This window comes from Lissotriton helveticus, chromosome 3_2 (assembly GCF_964261635.1).
Source record: "Lissotriton helveticus chromosome 3_2, aLisHel1.1, whole genome shotgun sequence".
Lineage (NCBI taxonomy): Eukaryota > Metazoa > Chordata > Amphibia > Caudata > Salamandridae > Lissotriton > Lissotriton helveticus.
The window spans coordinates 496,505,205-496,522,196 of NC_136062.1; the positions used below are offsets into that span (position 1 = coordinate 496,505,205).

The 16,992-nt window shown below is 58.2% G+C and overlaps 1 protein-coding gene across 2 annotated transcripts in view; it reads left to right on the forward strand.

Annotated features, from left to right (window-relative positions):
* Positions 1-1,142: 1,142 nt before the first annotated feature.
* Positions 1,143-16,992, forward strand: part of SLC39A13 (solute carrier family 39 member 13) — a 176,865-nt gene continuing 161,015 nt past the window's right edge. Inside the window, exons 1-3 of one of the 2 annotated variants that reach the window (XM_078684492.1) lie at positions 1,143-1,239; positions 14,712-15,000; positions 15,092-15,205. In XM_078684492.1, coding sequence (XP_078540618.1) covers positions 14,751-15,000; positions 15,092-15,205 — 364 coding nt within the window. In that variant the 5' untranslated portion in view covers positions 1,143-1,239; positions 14,712-14,750. The remainder of the gene's footprint in view (positions 1,240-14,711; positions 15,001-15,091; positions 15,206-16,992) is intronic. The other variant, XM_078684493.1, reaches the window with a different exon arrangement.

A 16,992-nucleotide genomic window follows, 5' to 3' on the forward strand; every position in this document is an offset into this window, starting at 1 on the left:
TTAAAACAACTGTCCAGGATGAGCCCGCATCGATTACCACCCAACAAATTACATAATTGGCAATATGCGGCGAAAGCTCCCAATCCTTAAGCGCTATGAAGCATGAAATATATTTCTTCTTAATTTTGAATAAATCCACAGGAAAAATTATTATTCCTCACCCATTTTCTTTGTTGAGATTCCTCTTCTCCTTATTTTCCTCTGGCGACTGCGCCAGTGAAACAGGTTCATAAATAAGATGAGCAGATAAAAGATGAATTTCAGTTGTGAGATTTATTGAGGATTGAATCCCATCCAAGCAGCAGGACAGCTTAGCTGGTAATAACAAGCAGCTCATGCAAAGTTCTCTAGAACTATTCATATAGTAACATTCTAACATGACTAAAAGTTCTATGTCACATTCATTAAGTAAGATTATAAAGCAGGACACCACAGGGGGCAGCACAAGGTCTTGGGGTGCAGCAGTGGCTTCCAGCTGGGGGGGGGGCTCTGGCACGCACGTGCCCAGACTCAACAGATTCCGGCGCGGCCTCCTATTGGCCGAGGCTCCGGAAGTGCTGGGCTCGCGCCCCCTCGCGTGCTCTCGTGTCCGCTCTTTTCGTGCCCCCGGGGGATGTCTCGAGAACACGCTGCCTTGTTGTTCTACCGCGCCTTTAGGACTCTCGGGCTCCTATTGGACGAGACTCCGGAAGTGCTGGGCTCGCGGGCACTCGTGTCTGCCCTCTCCGTGCCCCCGGGGGACGTTCAGGGAAAAGATGCCCTGTTGTTCTAAAGCTCTGTTAGGACTCTCGGGCTCCTATTGGCCGACGCTCCGGAAGTGATGGGCTCGCGCCCCCTCGCGTGCACTCGTGTCAGCTCTTTTCGTGCCCCCGGGGGATGTCTCGAGAACACGCTGCCCTGTTGTTCTAAAGCTCCGTTAGGACTCTCGGGCTCCTATTGGCCGACGCTCCGGAAGTGGCTGCACCGCGCCCCTCGCGTGCGCACACACGTGTCCCACCCTCTCCAGTCCCCCTGGAGCCGCGGCCGGAAGTGCGCCTCCCTCACTGGTCCGTGCTGCGCCGCGGCCGGGCTCGCGGGTTCCGGCCTGGGGGCGGAGGCGGCTGAGACGTGGCTGCTGCGGCCGGGGCCGGAGGGGGCGGGCCGGGGAGAGGAGGGGCGGGGTCCGGGCGGGGCCCAGGGCTGGAGGCCGGAGCCGGGGAGGCTGGATGGCAGGGGCAGACTGGAGGAGCGCGGGGGAAGGTGAGGAGCGGGACCCGGCGGGGAGGGACCCTCATACAACCCCCCCCCCCGGGGAGGGACCCCCAGACTACACCCCCCCCGGGGAGGGACCCCCAGACTACACCCCCCCCCCGGGGAGGGACCCCCAGACTACACCCCCCCGGGGAGGGACCCCCAGACTACACCCCCCCCCGGGGAGGGACCCCCAGACTACACCCCCCCCGGGGAGCAGGACCCTCAGATTAACCCCCACCCCTTATTGGGAGCAGCCCCCCCCCGGCTATGACCCCCACCCACCCGTTGCTGAAGTTGTGCTGCCCCCCCCCCCCCTGTAAGAAAGCAGCGGGCCCCGCTGGTACTGACCCCCCCAACTTGCTGCAGTTACACTGCCCCCAACATTCACTCACAGTGACCGATCACTGCACCGACCCTCAGCAGAGCCCCCCCTGACTGACCCCCCGTCATCCCTGACTGAGCCCCCAGCAGAGCCCCCCCTTGACTGACCCCCTCCATCCCTGACTGACCCCCCAGCAGAGCCCCCCCCTGACTAACCCCCTCCATCCCTGACTGACCCCCTCCATCCCTGAATGACCCCCCAGCAGAGCATGCCCCTCCAGACTGACCCCTCCAACCCTTGACTGACCCCAGCAGAGCATGCCCCCAGACTGACCCCCTCCAATCCTAGCTGACCCCTCCCTACCTGAGCATGCCCTCAGACTGACCCCTCCCTAGCACAGCATGACCCTCCAGAGTGACCTCTTCCATCACACTGACCCCTCCAATCCAGACTGGTCCTTCAGACTGACCCCTCCATTGCAGAGCATCCCCCTCCATCCCGACCCCTCCAACCCTGACCAACCCTTCATTGCAGAGCATGCCCCTCCAGAGTGACCCCCCCCTCCATCCCTGACTGGCCTCTCTCTAGCAGAGCATGCCCCTCCAGACTGACCCCTCCAACCCTTGACTGACCCCCAGACTGACCCCACCAGAGCATGCCCCCAGACTGACCCCCTCCAATCCTAGCTGACCCCTCCCTACCTGAACATGCCCTCAGACTGACCCCTCCCTAGCACAGCATGACCCTCCAGAGTGACCTCTTCCATCACACTGACCCCTCCAATCCAGACTGGTCCTTCAGACTGACCCCTCCATTGCAGAGCATCCCCCTCCATCCCGACCCCTCCAACCCTGACCAACCCTTCATTGCAGAGCATGCCCCTCCAGAGTGACCCCCCCTCCATCCCTGACTGGCCTCTCTCTAGCAGAGCATGCCCCTCCAGACTGACCCCTCCAACCCTTAATGACTGACCATACCCCCTCTAACCCAGCCTCACTCCCCCCAACCGGACCCCTTCAACCCTGACTGACCATGCTCCAGTTACCCCCCCTCTAACCCAGCCTCACTCCCCCCAACCCAAACGGACCCCTTCAACCCTGACTGACCACGCTCCAGAGTTACCCCCCCTCTAACCCAGCCTCACTCCTCCTCAACCCAGACTGACTCCTCCCTAGCAGAGCATGCCCTTAAGAGCAACCACTTACCCCACACTGACCCACCAGACTGACCCCACCAGACTGACCCCCTCCATAGCAGCCCCCACCCATTCTTCAAACTGAACCCTATATCTCGCCTAACCCGACCCCTCAGCTCAGACAGACCCTACCCACTAGCATGCCCGTTCTGGTACACCCCTCCCATTCATGATAGCGCCATCCAAGCGCCAAAAGTCATTCCTGATTGCAGACTTTGCGCTACACAGGAAAGCTCTCTTCCAGACTCATCACGCCCCCATAGTGCACTACAACCCCATTCAAACATTCCATTAACTCTTGTCCTCCATGTACCCTTACTGACCCCATGCTCTACCCCTCTGCCCCCACGCCCTCCTGTGCCGCCTGTGACCCGTAGCTGTGCTTTTCTGACCTCTTGTTGCCTCTCCCTTACCCTGCTTTGCCCTCTTACAGGACTGCTTTGTCCTCCTCACCACCAACCCCCTGCTCTCCCTATGCTGTTGTATTCTGGTGCAGCCCAGTAGGGCCCCCCGACCTCTACTTCCGTTCCACACCTCCAAACCCCTAATTGTATCCCCAGTGTCGTAGCTCCTGACCTATGCTCTCCTTGACTCCTGGACCTCCACCCTTGACTCCTGGACCTCCACCCTTGACTCCTGGACTGCTCACCTTGACTCCTGGACTGCCCTGTGGACTCCTGGACTGCCCTGTGGACTCCTGGACTGCCCTGTGGACTCCTGGACTGCCCACCTTGACTCCTGGACTGCCCACCTTGACTCCTGGACTGCCCACCTTGACTCCTGGACTGCCCACCTTGACTCCTGGACTGCCCACCTTGACTCCTGGACTGCCCACCTTGACTCCTGGACTGCCCTGTGGACTCCTGGACTGCCCTGTGGACTCCTGGACTGCCCTGTGGACTCCTGGACTACCCTGTGGACTCCTGGACTGCCCTGTGGACTCCTGGACTGCCCTGTGGACTCCTGGACTGCCCTGTGGACTCCTTGTCTGCCCTGTGGACTCCTGGACTGCCCCTCCTTGACTCCTGGACTGCCCCTCCTTGACTCCTGGACTGCCCCTCCTTGACTCCTGGACTGCCCCTCCTTGACCCCTGGACTGCCCCTCCTTGACCCCTGGACTGCCCCTCCTTGACTCCTGGACTGCCCCTCCTTGACTCCTGGACTGCCCCTCCTTGGACTCCTGGACTGCCCCTCCTTGGACTCCTGGACTACCCCTCCTTGGACTCCTGGACTACCCCTCCTTGACTCCTGGACTACCCCTCCTTGACTCCTGGACTACCCCTCCTTGACTGCCCCCCTTGACTCCTGGACTGCCCCCCTTGACTCCTGGACTGCCCCTCCTTGGACTCCTGGACTGCCCCTCCTTGGACTCCTGGACTGCCCCCTCCTTGGACTCCTGGACTGCCCCCCCTTGACTCCTGGACTGCCCCCCCTTGACTCCTGGACTGGCCCCCCTTGGACTCCTGGACTGCCCCTCTTGGACTCCTGGACTGCCCCCCTTGGACTCCTGGACTGCCCCCCTTGGACTCCTGGACTGCCCCCCTTGGACTCCTGGACTGCCCCCCTTGGACTCTTGGACTCCTGGACTGCCCCCCTTGGACTCCTGGACTGCCCCCCTTGGACTCCTGGACTGCCCCTCCTTAGACCCCTGGACTGCCCCCCTTGACTCCTGGACTGCCCCCAATGACTCCTGGACTGCCCCCCATGACTCCTGGACTGCCCCCCCATGACTCCTGGACTGCCCCCCCATGACTCCTGGACTGCCCCCCCATGACTCCTGGACTGCCCTCCTTGACTCATGGACTGGCCCTCCTTGACTCATGGACTGCCCCTCCTTGACTGCCCCCCTTGGACTCCTGGACTGCCCTCATTGGACTCCTGGACTGCCCCTCCTTGACTCCTGGACTGCCCCTCCTTGACCCCTGGACTGCCCTCCTTGGACTCCTGGACTGCCCTCCTTGGACTCCTGGACTGCCCTCCTTGGACTCCTGGACTGCCCTCCTTGGACTCCTGGACTGCCCCCCTTGGACTCCTGGACTGCCCCCCTTGGACTCCTGGACTGCCCCCCTTGGACTCCTGGACTGCCCCCCTTGGACTCCTGGACTGCCCCCCTTGGACTCCTGGACTGCCCCCCTTGACTCCTGGACTGCCCCCCCACGACTCCTGGACTGCCCCTCCTTGGACTCCTGGACTGCCCTCCTTGTCTCATGGACTGCCCTCCTTGACTCCTGGACTGCCCCCCCATGACTCATGGACTGCCCCCCCATGACTCCTGGACTGCCCCCCCATGACTTCTGGACTGCCCCCCCATGACTCCTGGACTGCCCTCCTTGACTCCTGGACTGCCCCTCCTTGACCCCTGGACTGTCCTGTGGACTCCTGGACTGCCCTCCTTGACTGCCCTCCTTGACTCCTGGACTGCCCTCCTTGACTCCTGGACTGCCCCTCCTTGACTCATGGACTGCCCCTCCTTGACTCATGGACTGCCCCCCTTGGACTCCTGGACTGCCCTCCTTGGACTTCTGGACCGCCCCTCCTTGACTCCTGGACTGCCCTCCTTGACTCCTGGACTGCCCCTCCTTGACCCCTGGACTGTCCTGTGGACTCCTGGACTGCCCTCCTTGACTGCCCTCCTTGACTCCTGGACTGCCCCCCTTGACTCCTGGACTGCCCCTCCTTGACTCCTGGACTGCCCCCCTTGGACTCCTGGACTGCCCTCCTTGGACTTCTGGACCACCCCTCCTTGACTCCTGGACTGCCCTCCTTGGACTTCTGGACCGCCCCTCCTTGGACTCCCTGGACTGCCCCCCTTGACTCCTGGACTGCCCCTCCTTGACTCCTGGACTGCCCCTCCTTGACTCCTGGACTGCCCCTCCTTGACTCCTGGACTGCCCCCCTTGACTCCTGGACTGCCCCTCCTTGACTTCTGGACTGGCCCTCCTTGACTCCAGGACTGCCCTCTGGACTCCTGGACTGCCCTCCTTGATCCCTGGACTGCCCCCTCCTTGACTCCTGGACTGCCCCCTCCTTGACTCCTGGACTGCCCCCTCCTTGACTCCTGGACTGCCCCCTCCTTGACTCCTGGACTGCCCCCTCCTTGACTCCTGGACTGCCCCCTCCTTGACTCCTGGACTGCCCCCTCCTTGACTCCTGGACTGCCCCCTCCTTGACTCCTGGACTGCCCCTCCTTGGACTCCTGGACTGCCCCTCCTTGGACTCCTGGACTACCCCTCCTTGGACTCCTGGACTACCCCTCCTTGACTCCTGGACTACCCCTCCTTGACTCCTGGACTACCCCTCCTTGACTGCCCCCCTTGACTCCTGGACTGCCCCCCTTGACTCCTGGACTGCCCCTCCTTGGACTCCTGGACTGCCCCTCCTTGGACTCCTGGACTGCCCCCTCCTTGGACTCCTGGACTGCCCCCCCTTGACTCCTGGACTGCCCCCCCTTGACTCCTGGACTGGCCCCCCTTGGACTCCTGGACTGCCCCTCTTGGACTCCTGGACTGCCCCCCTTGGACTCCTGGACTGCCCCCCTTGGACTCCTGGACTGCCCCCCTTGGACTCCTGGACTGCCCCCCTTGGACTCTTGGACTCCTGGACTGCCCCCCTTGGACTCCTGGACTGCCCCCCTTGGACTCCTGGACTGCCCCTCCTTAGACCCCTGGACTGCCCCCCTTGACTCCTGGACTGCCCCCAATGACTCCTGGACTGCCCCCCATGACTCCTGGACTGCCCCCCCATGACTCCTGGACTGCCCCCCCATGACTCCTGGACTGCCCCCCCATGACTCCTGGACTGCCCTCCTTGACTCATGGACTGGCCCTCCTTGACTCATGGACTGCCCCTCCTTGACTGCCCCCCTTGGACTCCTGGACTGCCCTCATTGGACTCCTGGACTGCCCCTCCTTGACTCCTGGACTGCCCCTCCTTGACCCCTGGACTGCCCTCCTTGGACTCCTGGACTGCCCTCCTTGGACTCCTGGACTGCCCTCCTTGGACTCCTGGACTGCCCCCCTTGGACTCCTGGACTGCCCCCCTTGGACTCCTGGACTGCCCCCCTTGGACTCCTGGACTGCCCCCCTTGGACTCCTGGACTGCCCCCCTTGGACTCCTGGACTGCCCCCCTTGACTCCTGGACTGCCCCCCCACGACTCCTGGACTGCCCCTCCTTGGACTCCTGGACTGCCCTCCTTGTCTCATGGACTGCCCTCCTTGACTCCTGGACTGCCCCCCCATGACTCATGGACTGCCCCCCCATGACTCCTGGACTGCCCCCCCATGACTTCTGGACTGCCCCCCCATGACTCCTGGACTGCCCTCCTTGACTCCTGGACTGCCCCTCCTTGACCCCTGGACTGTCCTGTGGACTCCTGGACTGCCCTCCTTGACTGCCCTCCTTGACTCCTGGACTGCCCTCCTTGACTCCTGGACTGCCCCTCCTTGACTCATGGACTGCCCCTCCTTGACTCATGGACTGCCCCCCTTGGACTCCTGGACTGCCCTCCTTGGACTTCTGGACCGCCCCTCCTTGACTCCTGGACTGCCCTCCTTGACTCCTGGACTGCCCCTCCTTGACCCCTGGACTGTCCTGTGGACTCCTGGACTGCCCTCCTTGACTGCCCTCCTTGACTCCTGGACTGCCCCCCTTGACTCCTGGACTGCCCCTCCTTGACTCCTGGACTGCCCCCCTTGGACTCCTGGACTGCCCTCCTTGGACTTCTGGACCACCCCTCCTTGACTCCTGGACTGCCCTCCTTGGACTTCTGGACCGCCCCTCCTTGGACTCCCTGGACTGCCCCCCTTGACTCCTGGACTGCCCCTCCTTGACTCCTGGACTGCCCCTCCTTGACTCCTGGACTGCCCCTCCTTGACTCCTGGACTGCCCCCCTTGACTCCTGGACTGCCCCTCCTTGACTTCTGGACTGGCCCTCCTTGACTCCAGGACTGCCCTCTGGACTCCTGGACTGCCCTCCTTGATCCCTGGACTGCCCCCTCCTTGACTCCTGGACTGCCCCCTCCTTGACTCCTGGACTGCCCCCTCCTTGACTCCTGGACTGCCCCCTCCTTGACTCCTGGACTGCCCCCTCCTTGACTCCTGGACTGCCCCCTCCTTGACTCCTGGACTGCCCCCTCCTTGACTCCTGGACTGCCCCCTCCTTGACTCCTGGACTGCCCCCTCCTTGACTCCTGGACTGCCCCCTCCTTGACTCCTGGACTGCCCCCTCCTTGACTCCTGGACTGCCCCCTCCTTGACTCCTGGACTGCCCCCTCCTTGACTCCTGGACTGCCCCCTCCTTGACTCCTGGACTGCCCCCTCCTTGACTCCTGGACTGCCCCTCCTTGACTCCTGGACTGCCCCTCCTTGACTTCTGGACCGCCCCCCTTGGACTCCCTTGACTGCCCCCCTTGACTCCTGGACTGCCCCCCTTGACTCCTGGACTGCCCCTCCTTGACTGCCCCTCCTTGACTCCTGGACTGCCCCTCCTTGACTTCTGGACCGCCCCCCTTGGACTCCCTGGACTGCCCCCCTTGACTGCCCCCCTTGTATGCTGGACTGCCCCTCCTTGACTCCTGGACTGCCCCTCCTTGACTTCTGGACCGCCCCCCTTGGACTCCCTTGACTGCCCCCCTTGACTCCTGGACTGCCCCCCTTGACTCCTGGACTGCCCCTCCTTGACTCCTGGACTGCCCCTCCTTGACTCCTGGACTGCCCCTCCTTGACTTCTGGACCGCCCCCCTTGGACTCCCTGGACTGCCCCCTTTGACTGCCCCCCTTGTATGCTGGACTGCCCCTCCTTGACTTCTGGACCGCCCCCCTTGGACTCCCTTGACTGCCCCCCTTGACTCCTGGACTGCCCCCCTTGACTCCTGGACTGCCCCTCCTTGACTCCTGGACTGCCCCTCCTTGACTTCTGGACCGCCCCCCTTGGACTCCCTGGACTGCCCCCCTTGACTGCCCCCCTTGTATGCTGGACTGCCCCTCCTTGACTCCTGGACTGCCCCTCCTTGACTTCTGGACCGCCCTCCTTGACTCCTGGACTGCCCTCCTTGACTCCTGGACTGCCCTCCTTGACTCCTGGACTGCCCTCCTTGACTCCTGGACTGCCCTCCTTGACTCCTGGACTGCCCTCCTTGACTCCTGGACTGCCCTCCTTGACTGCTGGACTGCCCCCCTTGACTCCGGAACTGCCCCTCTTGACTCCGGAACTGCCCTCCTTGACTCCTGGACTGCCCTCCTTGACTTCTGGACCGCCCCCCTTGGACTCCCTGGACCGCCCCCCTTGGACTCCCTGGACTGCCCCCCTTGACTCCTGGACTGCCCCTCCTTGACTCCCCCTCCTTGACTTCTGGACCGCCCCCCTTGGACTCCCTGGACTGCCCCCCTTGACTCCTGGACTGCCCCTCCTGGACTGCCCCTCCTGGACTGCCCCTCCTTGACTCCTGGACTGCCCCTCCTTGACTTCTGGACCGCCCCCCTTGGACTCCCTGGACTGCCCCCCTTGACTCCTGGACTGCCCCTCCTTGGACTCCTGGACTGCCCCTCCTTGGACTCCTGGACTGCCCCTCCTTGACTCCTGGACTGCCCCTCCTTGACTCCTGGACTGCCCCTCCTTGACTTCTGGACCGCCCCCCTTGACTCCTGGACTGCCCCTCCTTGGACTCCTGGACTGCCCCTCCTTGGACTCCTGGACTGCCCCTCCTTGACTCCTGGACTGCCCCTCCTTGACTCCTGGACTGCCCCCCTTGGACTCCTGGACTGCCCCCCTTGGACTCCTGGACTGCCCCTCCTTGACTGCCCCTCCTTGACTCCTGGACTGCCCTCCTTGGACTCCTGGACTGCCCCTCCTTGACTCCTGGACTGCCCCCCTTGGACTCCTGGACTGCCCCCCTTGGACTCCTGGACTGCCCCTCCTTGACTGCCCCTCCTTGACTCCTGGACTGCCCCTCCATGACTCCTGGACTGCCCTCCTTGACTCCTGGACTGCCCCTCCTTGGACTCCTGGACTGCCCCTCCTTGGACTCCTGGACTGCCCCTCCTTGACTCCTGGACTGCCCCCCTTGGACTCCTGGACTGCCCCCCTTGGACTCCTGGACTGCCCCTCCTTGACTGCCCCTCCTTGACTCCTGGACTGCCCTCCTTGACTCCTGGACTGCCCTCCTTGGACTCCTGGACTGCCCTCCTTGGTCTCCTTGACTGCCCTCCTTGACTCCTGGACTGCCCTCCTTGAGCCATCCTTTCAAAGCTTTATATGGTTGACTATATGTGTTGTTATCTTACACAGGTTTTCCAGTCACTTGTAACCATTTGAGATGTACTGCCCTGCGCGCTCCTGCATGAGTGCGCACTGAACCCTATCTGCTCTTCCATGAGGGCTCACCCTGTATGCTCTTTCCTTAGTGACTGTCCACAGGTCCCTTGTTTAATCGTTCCTTATTTCCTGTACACTGTAACCCTGTGCTGTTTCCTTAGCACCTGCACACAGTAACACTGTGCTGTTGTGCCTGTACTCTGTAACCCTGTATGCTCTGTGTGCTGTTTCCTTAGCACCTGCACACTGTAACCCTGTGCTGTTTCTTTTGTGCCTGTACACTGTGTCCTCTATCCATGTTGCTTCTCTCACATTTACAGTGTACTTTTTGCCTGAATTAACTGTGCCCTCTGTCCATGTTTCTTCTCCGCATTATCTATGTAATTTCTACCTCCAGAATTAGCTAAGCCCTCTGTCCATGTGTCTTCTCCGCATTAGCTGCGTAGTTTCTGCCTCCTGAACTACCTGTGCCCTCTGTCCATGTGTCTTCTCCGCATTAGCTGTGTAGTTTCTACCTCCTGAACTAACGGTTCCCTCTGTCCATGTTTCTTCTCCGTATTAGCTGTGTAGTTTCTACTTCCTGAACTAACTGTGCCCTCTGTCCGTGTGTCTTCTCCGCATTAGCTGCGTAGTTTCTACCTCCTGAACTAACTGTGCCCTCTATCCATGTTGCTTCTCTCACATTTACAGTGTACTTTCTGCCTGAATTAACTGTGCCCTCTGTCCATGTTTCTTCTCCGCATTATCTATGTAATTTCTACCTCCAGAATTAGCTAAGCCCTCTGTCCATGTGTCTTCTCCGCATTAGCTGCGTAGTTTCTGCCTCCTGAACTACCTGTGCCCTCTGTCCATGTGTCTTCTCCGCATTAGCTGTGTAGTTTCTACCTCCTGAACTAACGGTTCCCTCTGTCCATGTTTCTTCTCCGTATTAGCTGTGTAGTTTCTACTTCCTGAACTAACTGTGCCCTCTGTCCGTGTGTCTTCTCCGCATTAGCTGCGTAGTTTCTACCTCCTGAACTAACTGTGCCCTCTATCCATGTTGCTTCTCTCACATTTACAGTGTACTTTCTGCCTGAATTAACTGTGCCCTCTGTCCATGTTTCTTCTCCGCATTATCTATGTAATTTCTACCTCCAGAATTAGCTAAGCCCTCTGTCCATGTGTCTTCTCCGCATTAGCTGCGTAGTTTCTGCCTCCTGAACTAACTGTGCCCTCTGTCCATGTGTCTTCTCCGCATTAGCTGTGTAGTTTCTACCTCCTGAACTAACGGTTCCCTCTGTCCATGTTTCTTCTCCGCATTAGCTGTGTAGTTTCTACTTCCTGAACTAACTGTGCCCTCTGTCCGTGTGTCTTCTCCGCATTAGCTGCGTAGTTTCTACCTCCTGAACTAACTGGGCCCTCTGTCCATGTTTCTTCTCCGCATTAGCTGTGTAGTTTCTACTTCCTGAACTAACTGTGCCCTCTGTCCGTGTGTCTTCTCCGCATTAGCTGCGTAGTTTCTACCTCCTGAACTAACTGGGCCCTCTGTCCATGTTTCTTCTCCGCATTAGCTGTGTAGTTTCTACTTCCTGAACTAACTGTGCCCTCTGTCCATGTGTCTTCTCCGCATTAGCTGCGTAGTTTCTACCTCTTGAACTAACTGTGCCCTCTGTCCATGTTTCTTCTCCGCATTAGCTGCGTAGTTTCTGCCTCCTGAACTAACGGTGCCCTCTGTCCATGTTTCTTCTCCGCATTAGCTGTGTAGTTTCTACCTCCTGAACTAACGGTGCCCTCTGTCCATGTGTCTTCTCCGCATTAGCTGTGTAGTTTCTACCTCCTGAATTAACTGTGCCCTCTGTTCATGTTTCTTCTCCCACATTAGCTGTAGTTTCTACCTCCTGAATTAACTGTGCCCTCTGTCCATGTGTCTTCTCCGCATTAGCTGCGTAGTTTCTACCTACTGAATTAACTGTGCCCTCTGTTCATGTTTCTTCTCCCACATTAGCTGTAGTTTCTACCTCCTGAATTAACTGTGCCCTCTGTCCATGTGTCTTCTCCGCATTAGCTGCGTAGTTTCTACTTCCTGAACTAACTGTTCCCTCTGTCCATGTGTCTTCTCCGCATTAGCTGTGTAGTTTCTACCTCCTGAACTAACTGTGCCCTCTGTCCATGTGTCTTCTCCGCATTAGCTGTGTAGTTTCTACCTCCTGAACTAACGGTTCCCTCTGTCCATGTTTCTTCTCCGCATTAGCTGTGTAGTTTCTACTTCCTGAACTAACTGTGCCCTCTGTCCGTGTGTCTTCTCCGCATTAGCTGCGTAGTTTCTACCGCCTGAACTAACTGGGCCCTCTGTCCATGTTTCTTCTCCGCATTAGCTGTGTAGTTTCTACTTCCTGAACTAACTGTGCCCTCTGTCCATGTGTCTTTTCCGCATTAGCTGCGTAGTTTCTACCTCCTGAACTAACTGTGCCCTCTGTCCATGTTTCTTCTCCGCATTAGCTGCGTAGTTTCTGCCTCATGAACTAACGGTGCCCTCTGTCCATGTTTCTTCTCCGCATTAGCTGCGTAGTTTCTACCTCCTGAACTAACGGTGCCCTCTGTCCATGTTTCTTCTCCGCATTAGCTGTGTAGTTTCTACTTCCTGAACTAACTGTGCCCTCTGTCCGTGTGTCTTCTCCGCATTAGCTGCGTAGTTTCTACCGCCTGAACTAACTGTGCCCTCTGTCCGTGTGTCTTCTCCGCATTAGCTGCGTAGTTTCTACCGCCTGAACTAACTGGGCCCTCTGTCCATGTTTCTTCTCCGTATTAGCTGCGTAGTTTCTACTTCCTGAACTAACTGTGCCCTCTGTCCATGTGTCTTCTCCGCATTAGCTTCGTAGTTTCTACCTCCTGAACTAACTGTGCCCTCTGTCCATGTTTCTTCTCCGCATTAGCTGCGTAGTTTCTGCCTCCTGAACTAACTGTGCCCTCTGTCCATGTGTCTTCTCCGCCTTAGCTGTGTAGTTTCTACCTCCTGAACTAACTGTGCCCTCTGTCCATGTGTCTTCTCCGCATTAGCTGTGTAGTTTCTACCTCCTGAACTAACTGTCCCCTCTGTCCATGTTTCTTCTCCGCATTAGCTGCGTAGTTTCTGCCTCCTGAACTAACTGTGCCCTCTGTCCATGTGTCTTCTCCGCATTAGCTGTGTAGTTTCTACCTCCTGAACTAACTGTGCCCTCTGTCCATGTTTCTTCTCCGCATTAGCTGCTTAGTTTCTGCCTCCTGAACTAACGGTGCCCTCTGTCCATGTGTCTTCTCCGCATTAGCTGTGTAGTTTCTACCTCCTGAACTAACTGTGCCCTCTGTCCATGTTTCTTCTCCCACATTAGCAGTGTCGTTTCGGCCTCCTGAACTAACTGTGCCCTCTGTCCATGTTTCTTCTCCGCATTAGCTGTGTAGTTTCTACCTCCTGAACTAACTGTGCCCTCTGTCCATGTGTCTTCTCCGCATTAGCTGCGTAGTTTCTACCTCCTGAACTAACTGTGCCCTCTGTTCATGTTTCTTCTCCGCATTAGATGCGTAGTTTCTGCCTCCTGAACTAACTGTGCCCTCTGTCCATGTGTCTTCTCCGCATTAGCTGTGTAGTTTCTACCTCCTGAACTAACTGTGCCCTCTGTCCATGTGTCTTCTCCGCATTAGCTGTGTAGTTTCTACCTCCTGAATTAACTGTGCCCTCTGTTCATGTTTCTTCTCCCACATTAGCTGTAGTTTCTACCTCCTGAATTAACTGTGCCCTCTGTCCATGTGTCTTCTCCGCATTAGCTGTGTAGTTTCTACCTCCTGAATTAACTGTGCCCTCTGTCCATGTTTCTTCTCCACATTAGCAGTGTCGTTTCGGCCTCCTGAATTAACTGCGCCCTCTGTCCATGTTTCTTCTCCCACATTAGCTGTATTTTCTACCTCCTGAATTAACTGTGCCCTCTGTCCATATGTCTTCTCCGCATTAGCTGTGTAGTTTCTACCTCCTGAATTAACTGTGCCCTCTGTCCATGTTTCTTCTCCCACATTAGCTGTAGTTTCTACCTCCTGAATTAACTGTGCCCTCTGTCCATGTTTCTTCTCCCACATAAGCTGTAGTTTCTACCTCCTGAATTAACTGTGCCCTCTGTTCATGTTTCTTCTCCCACATTAGCTGTAGTTTCTACCTCCTGAATTAACTGTGCCCTCTGTCCATGTTTCTTCTCCACATTAGCAGTGTCGTTTCGGCCTCCTGAATTAACTGTGCCCTCTGTTCATGTTTCTTCTCCGCATTAGCTGTGTAGTTTCTGCCTCCTGAACTAACTGTGCCCTCTGTCCATGTGTCTTCTCCACATTAGCAGTGTCGTTTCGGCCTCCTGAATTAACTGTGCCCTCTGTCCATGTGTCTTCTCCACATTAGCAGTGTCGTTTCGGCCTCCTGAATTAACTGCGCCCTCTGTCCATGTTTCTTCTCCACATTAGCAGTGTCGTTTCAGCCTCCTGAATGAACTGTGCTCTCTTTCCCAGTCGATTGCTGCTGCTTTTTGTGAGCTTATTTATGGAGGATCAGCTCCTGCATTAACTGTGCACTATGTACCCGGCATTAGCCGCACATTAAGGATGTGGATGCTTTCTTCAGCTTCTGCCCCTTCATGAGTTGTATTTCTTCCAGTGACTCATCAGTGGTGTCCAGGATAGAGTGGATCTTAGGATGGTGTCAGGCCACGCTCTCCGAGCTGTCCCTCCTCTTCTTCTGATCCAGGTTCTGGGCTGCTGGACCTGCACCCCCAGCTTGACTCGACGTTGTGAGAAGGATGCTTCATCGTGGGAGGACCTCTTCAGCGAGGAGCGGCTGGATGCCTGGCTCTGCTCCCTGATTGGTTCCATGTTGGTGGGGCTCAGTGGAGTTCTTCCCCTACTGGTGATCCCCATTGAGGCCGGAGCAGCACTGAAGTCTGACGGTAAGGGCACGCGCTCTCCTCTTAGCCACTGGCTCAAAAGACTCTGATGTACCTGTCACTAGTCACACTCCGCCTCCGCTTCTCCTCTTAGGTGGGTCCCAGCGCTTGAAGCAGCTCTTAAGCTTTGCAATCGGTGGTCTTCTAGGAGACGTGTTCCTGCATCTTCTCCCGGAGGCATGGGCCTACACCTGCAGCGCCACCATAGGTGAGACATTTCAACCATGACTTTTTCTCTATAAGTCGCCGAGACAAGCATAGCACGAGCTCTTTTCAGATTGTACCAACCTACCTCAGAAATGGATATAAGACCACTCCTCATGATCAGAGAAGGGAGAAGAACCAGGAAAGAGCTTTGCAGAGATACTGAAAATAGATCCCTCACCATTAAAATCACTTTATTGATGGAATTGGCATTTAGGTTCTTTCTGCACTTTATGGCAACCGTTTCCCCTACCAGGCCCCGGGCTTCTCTCTTCTTGAGGGGCGAACCAGAGGCTAGAGACGGAGGGACTCATTGCTGCAGAGACTGAAGGGGCTGACCTGAGGCTAGAGAGGGAGGGAGGGAGGGACTCATTGCTTCAGAGACTGAAGGGGCTGACCTGAGGCTAGAGAGGGGGGAGGGACTCATTGCTGCAGAGACTGAAGGGGCTGACCTGAGGCTAGAGAGGGGGGGAGGGACTCATTGCTGCAGAGACTGAAGGGGCTGACCTGAGGCTAGAGAGGGGGGGAGGGAGGGACTCATTGCTGCAGAGACTGAAGGGGCTGACCTGAGGCTAGAGAGGGGGGGGAGGGACTCATTGTTGCAGAGACTGAAGGGGCTGACCTGAGGCTAGGGAGGGAGGGACTCATTGCTGCAGAGACTGAAGGGGCTGACCTGAGGCTAGAGAGGGGGGGAGGGACTCATTGCTGCAGAGACTGAAGGGGCTGACCTGAGGCTAGAGAGGGAGGGAGGGAGGGACTCATTGCTGCAGAGACTGAAGGGGCTGACCTGAGGCTAGAGAGGGAGGGGGAGGGACTCATTGCTGCAGAGACTGAAGGGGCTGACCTGAGGCTAGAGGGGGGAGGGACTCATTGCTGCAGAGACTGAAGGGGCTGACCTGAGGCTAGAGAGGGGGAGGGACTCATTGCTGCAGAGACTGAAGGGGCTGACCTGAGGCTAGAGAGGGGGGGAGGGACTCATTGCTGCAGAGACTGAAGGGGCTGACCTGAGGCTAGAGGGGGGGAGGGAGGGACTCATTGCTGCAGAGACTGAAGGGGCTGACCTGAGGCTAGAGAGGGGGGGAGGGACTCAATGCTGCAGAGACTGAAGGGGCTGACCTGAGGCTAGAGAGGGAGGGAGGGAGGGACTCATTGCTGCAGAGACTGAAGGGGCTGACCTGAGGCTAGAGAGGGAGGGAGGGAGGGACTCATTGCTGCAGAGACTGAAGGGGCTGACCTGAGGCTAGAGAGGGGGGGGGAGGGACTCATTGCTGCAGAGACTGAAGGGGCTGACCTGAGGCTAGAGAGGGAGGGAGGGAGGGACTCATTGCTGCAGAGACTGAAGGGGCTGACCTGAGGCTAGAGAGGGAGGGGGGGAGGGACTCATTGCTGCAGAGACTGAAGGGGCTGACCTGAGGCTAGAGAGGGAGGGAGGGACTCATTGCTGCAGAGACTGAAGGGGCTGACCTGAGGCTAGAGAGGGAGGGGGGAGGGACTCATTGCTGCAGAGACTGGAGGGGCTGACCTGAGGCTAGAGAGGGAGGGAGGGAGGGACTCATTGCTGCAGAGACTGAAGGGGCTGACCTGAGGCTAGAGAGGGGGGAGGGAGGGACTCATTGCTGCAGAGACTGAAGGGGCTGACCTGAGGCTAGAGAGGGAGGGAGGGAGGGACTCATTGCTGCAGAGACTGAAGGGGCTGACCTGAGGCTAGAGAGAGGGGGGAGGGAGGGACTCATTGCTGCAGAGACTGAAGGGCTGACCTGAGGCTAGAGAGGGAGGGAGGGAGGGGACTCA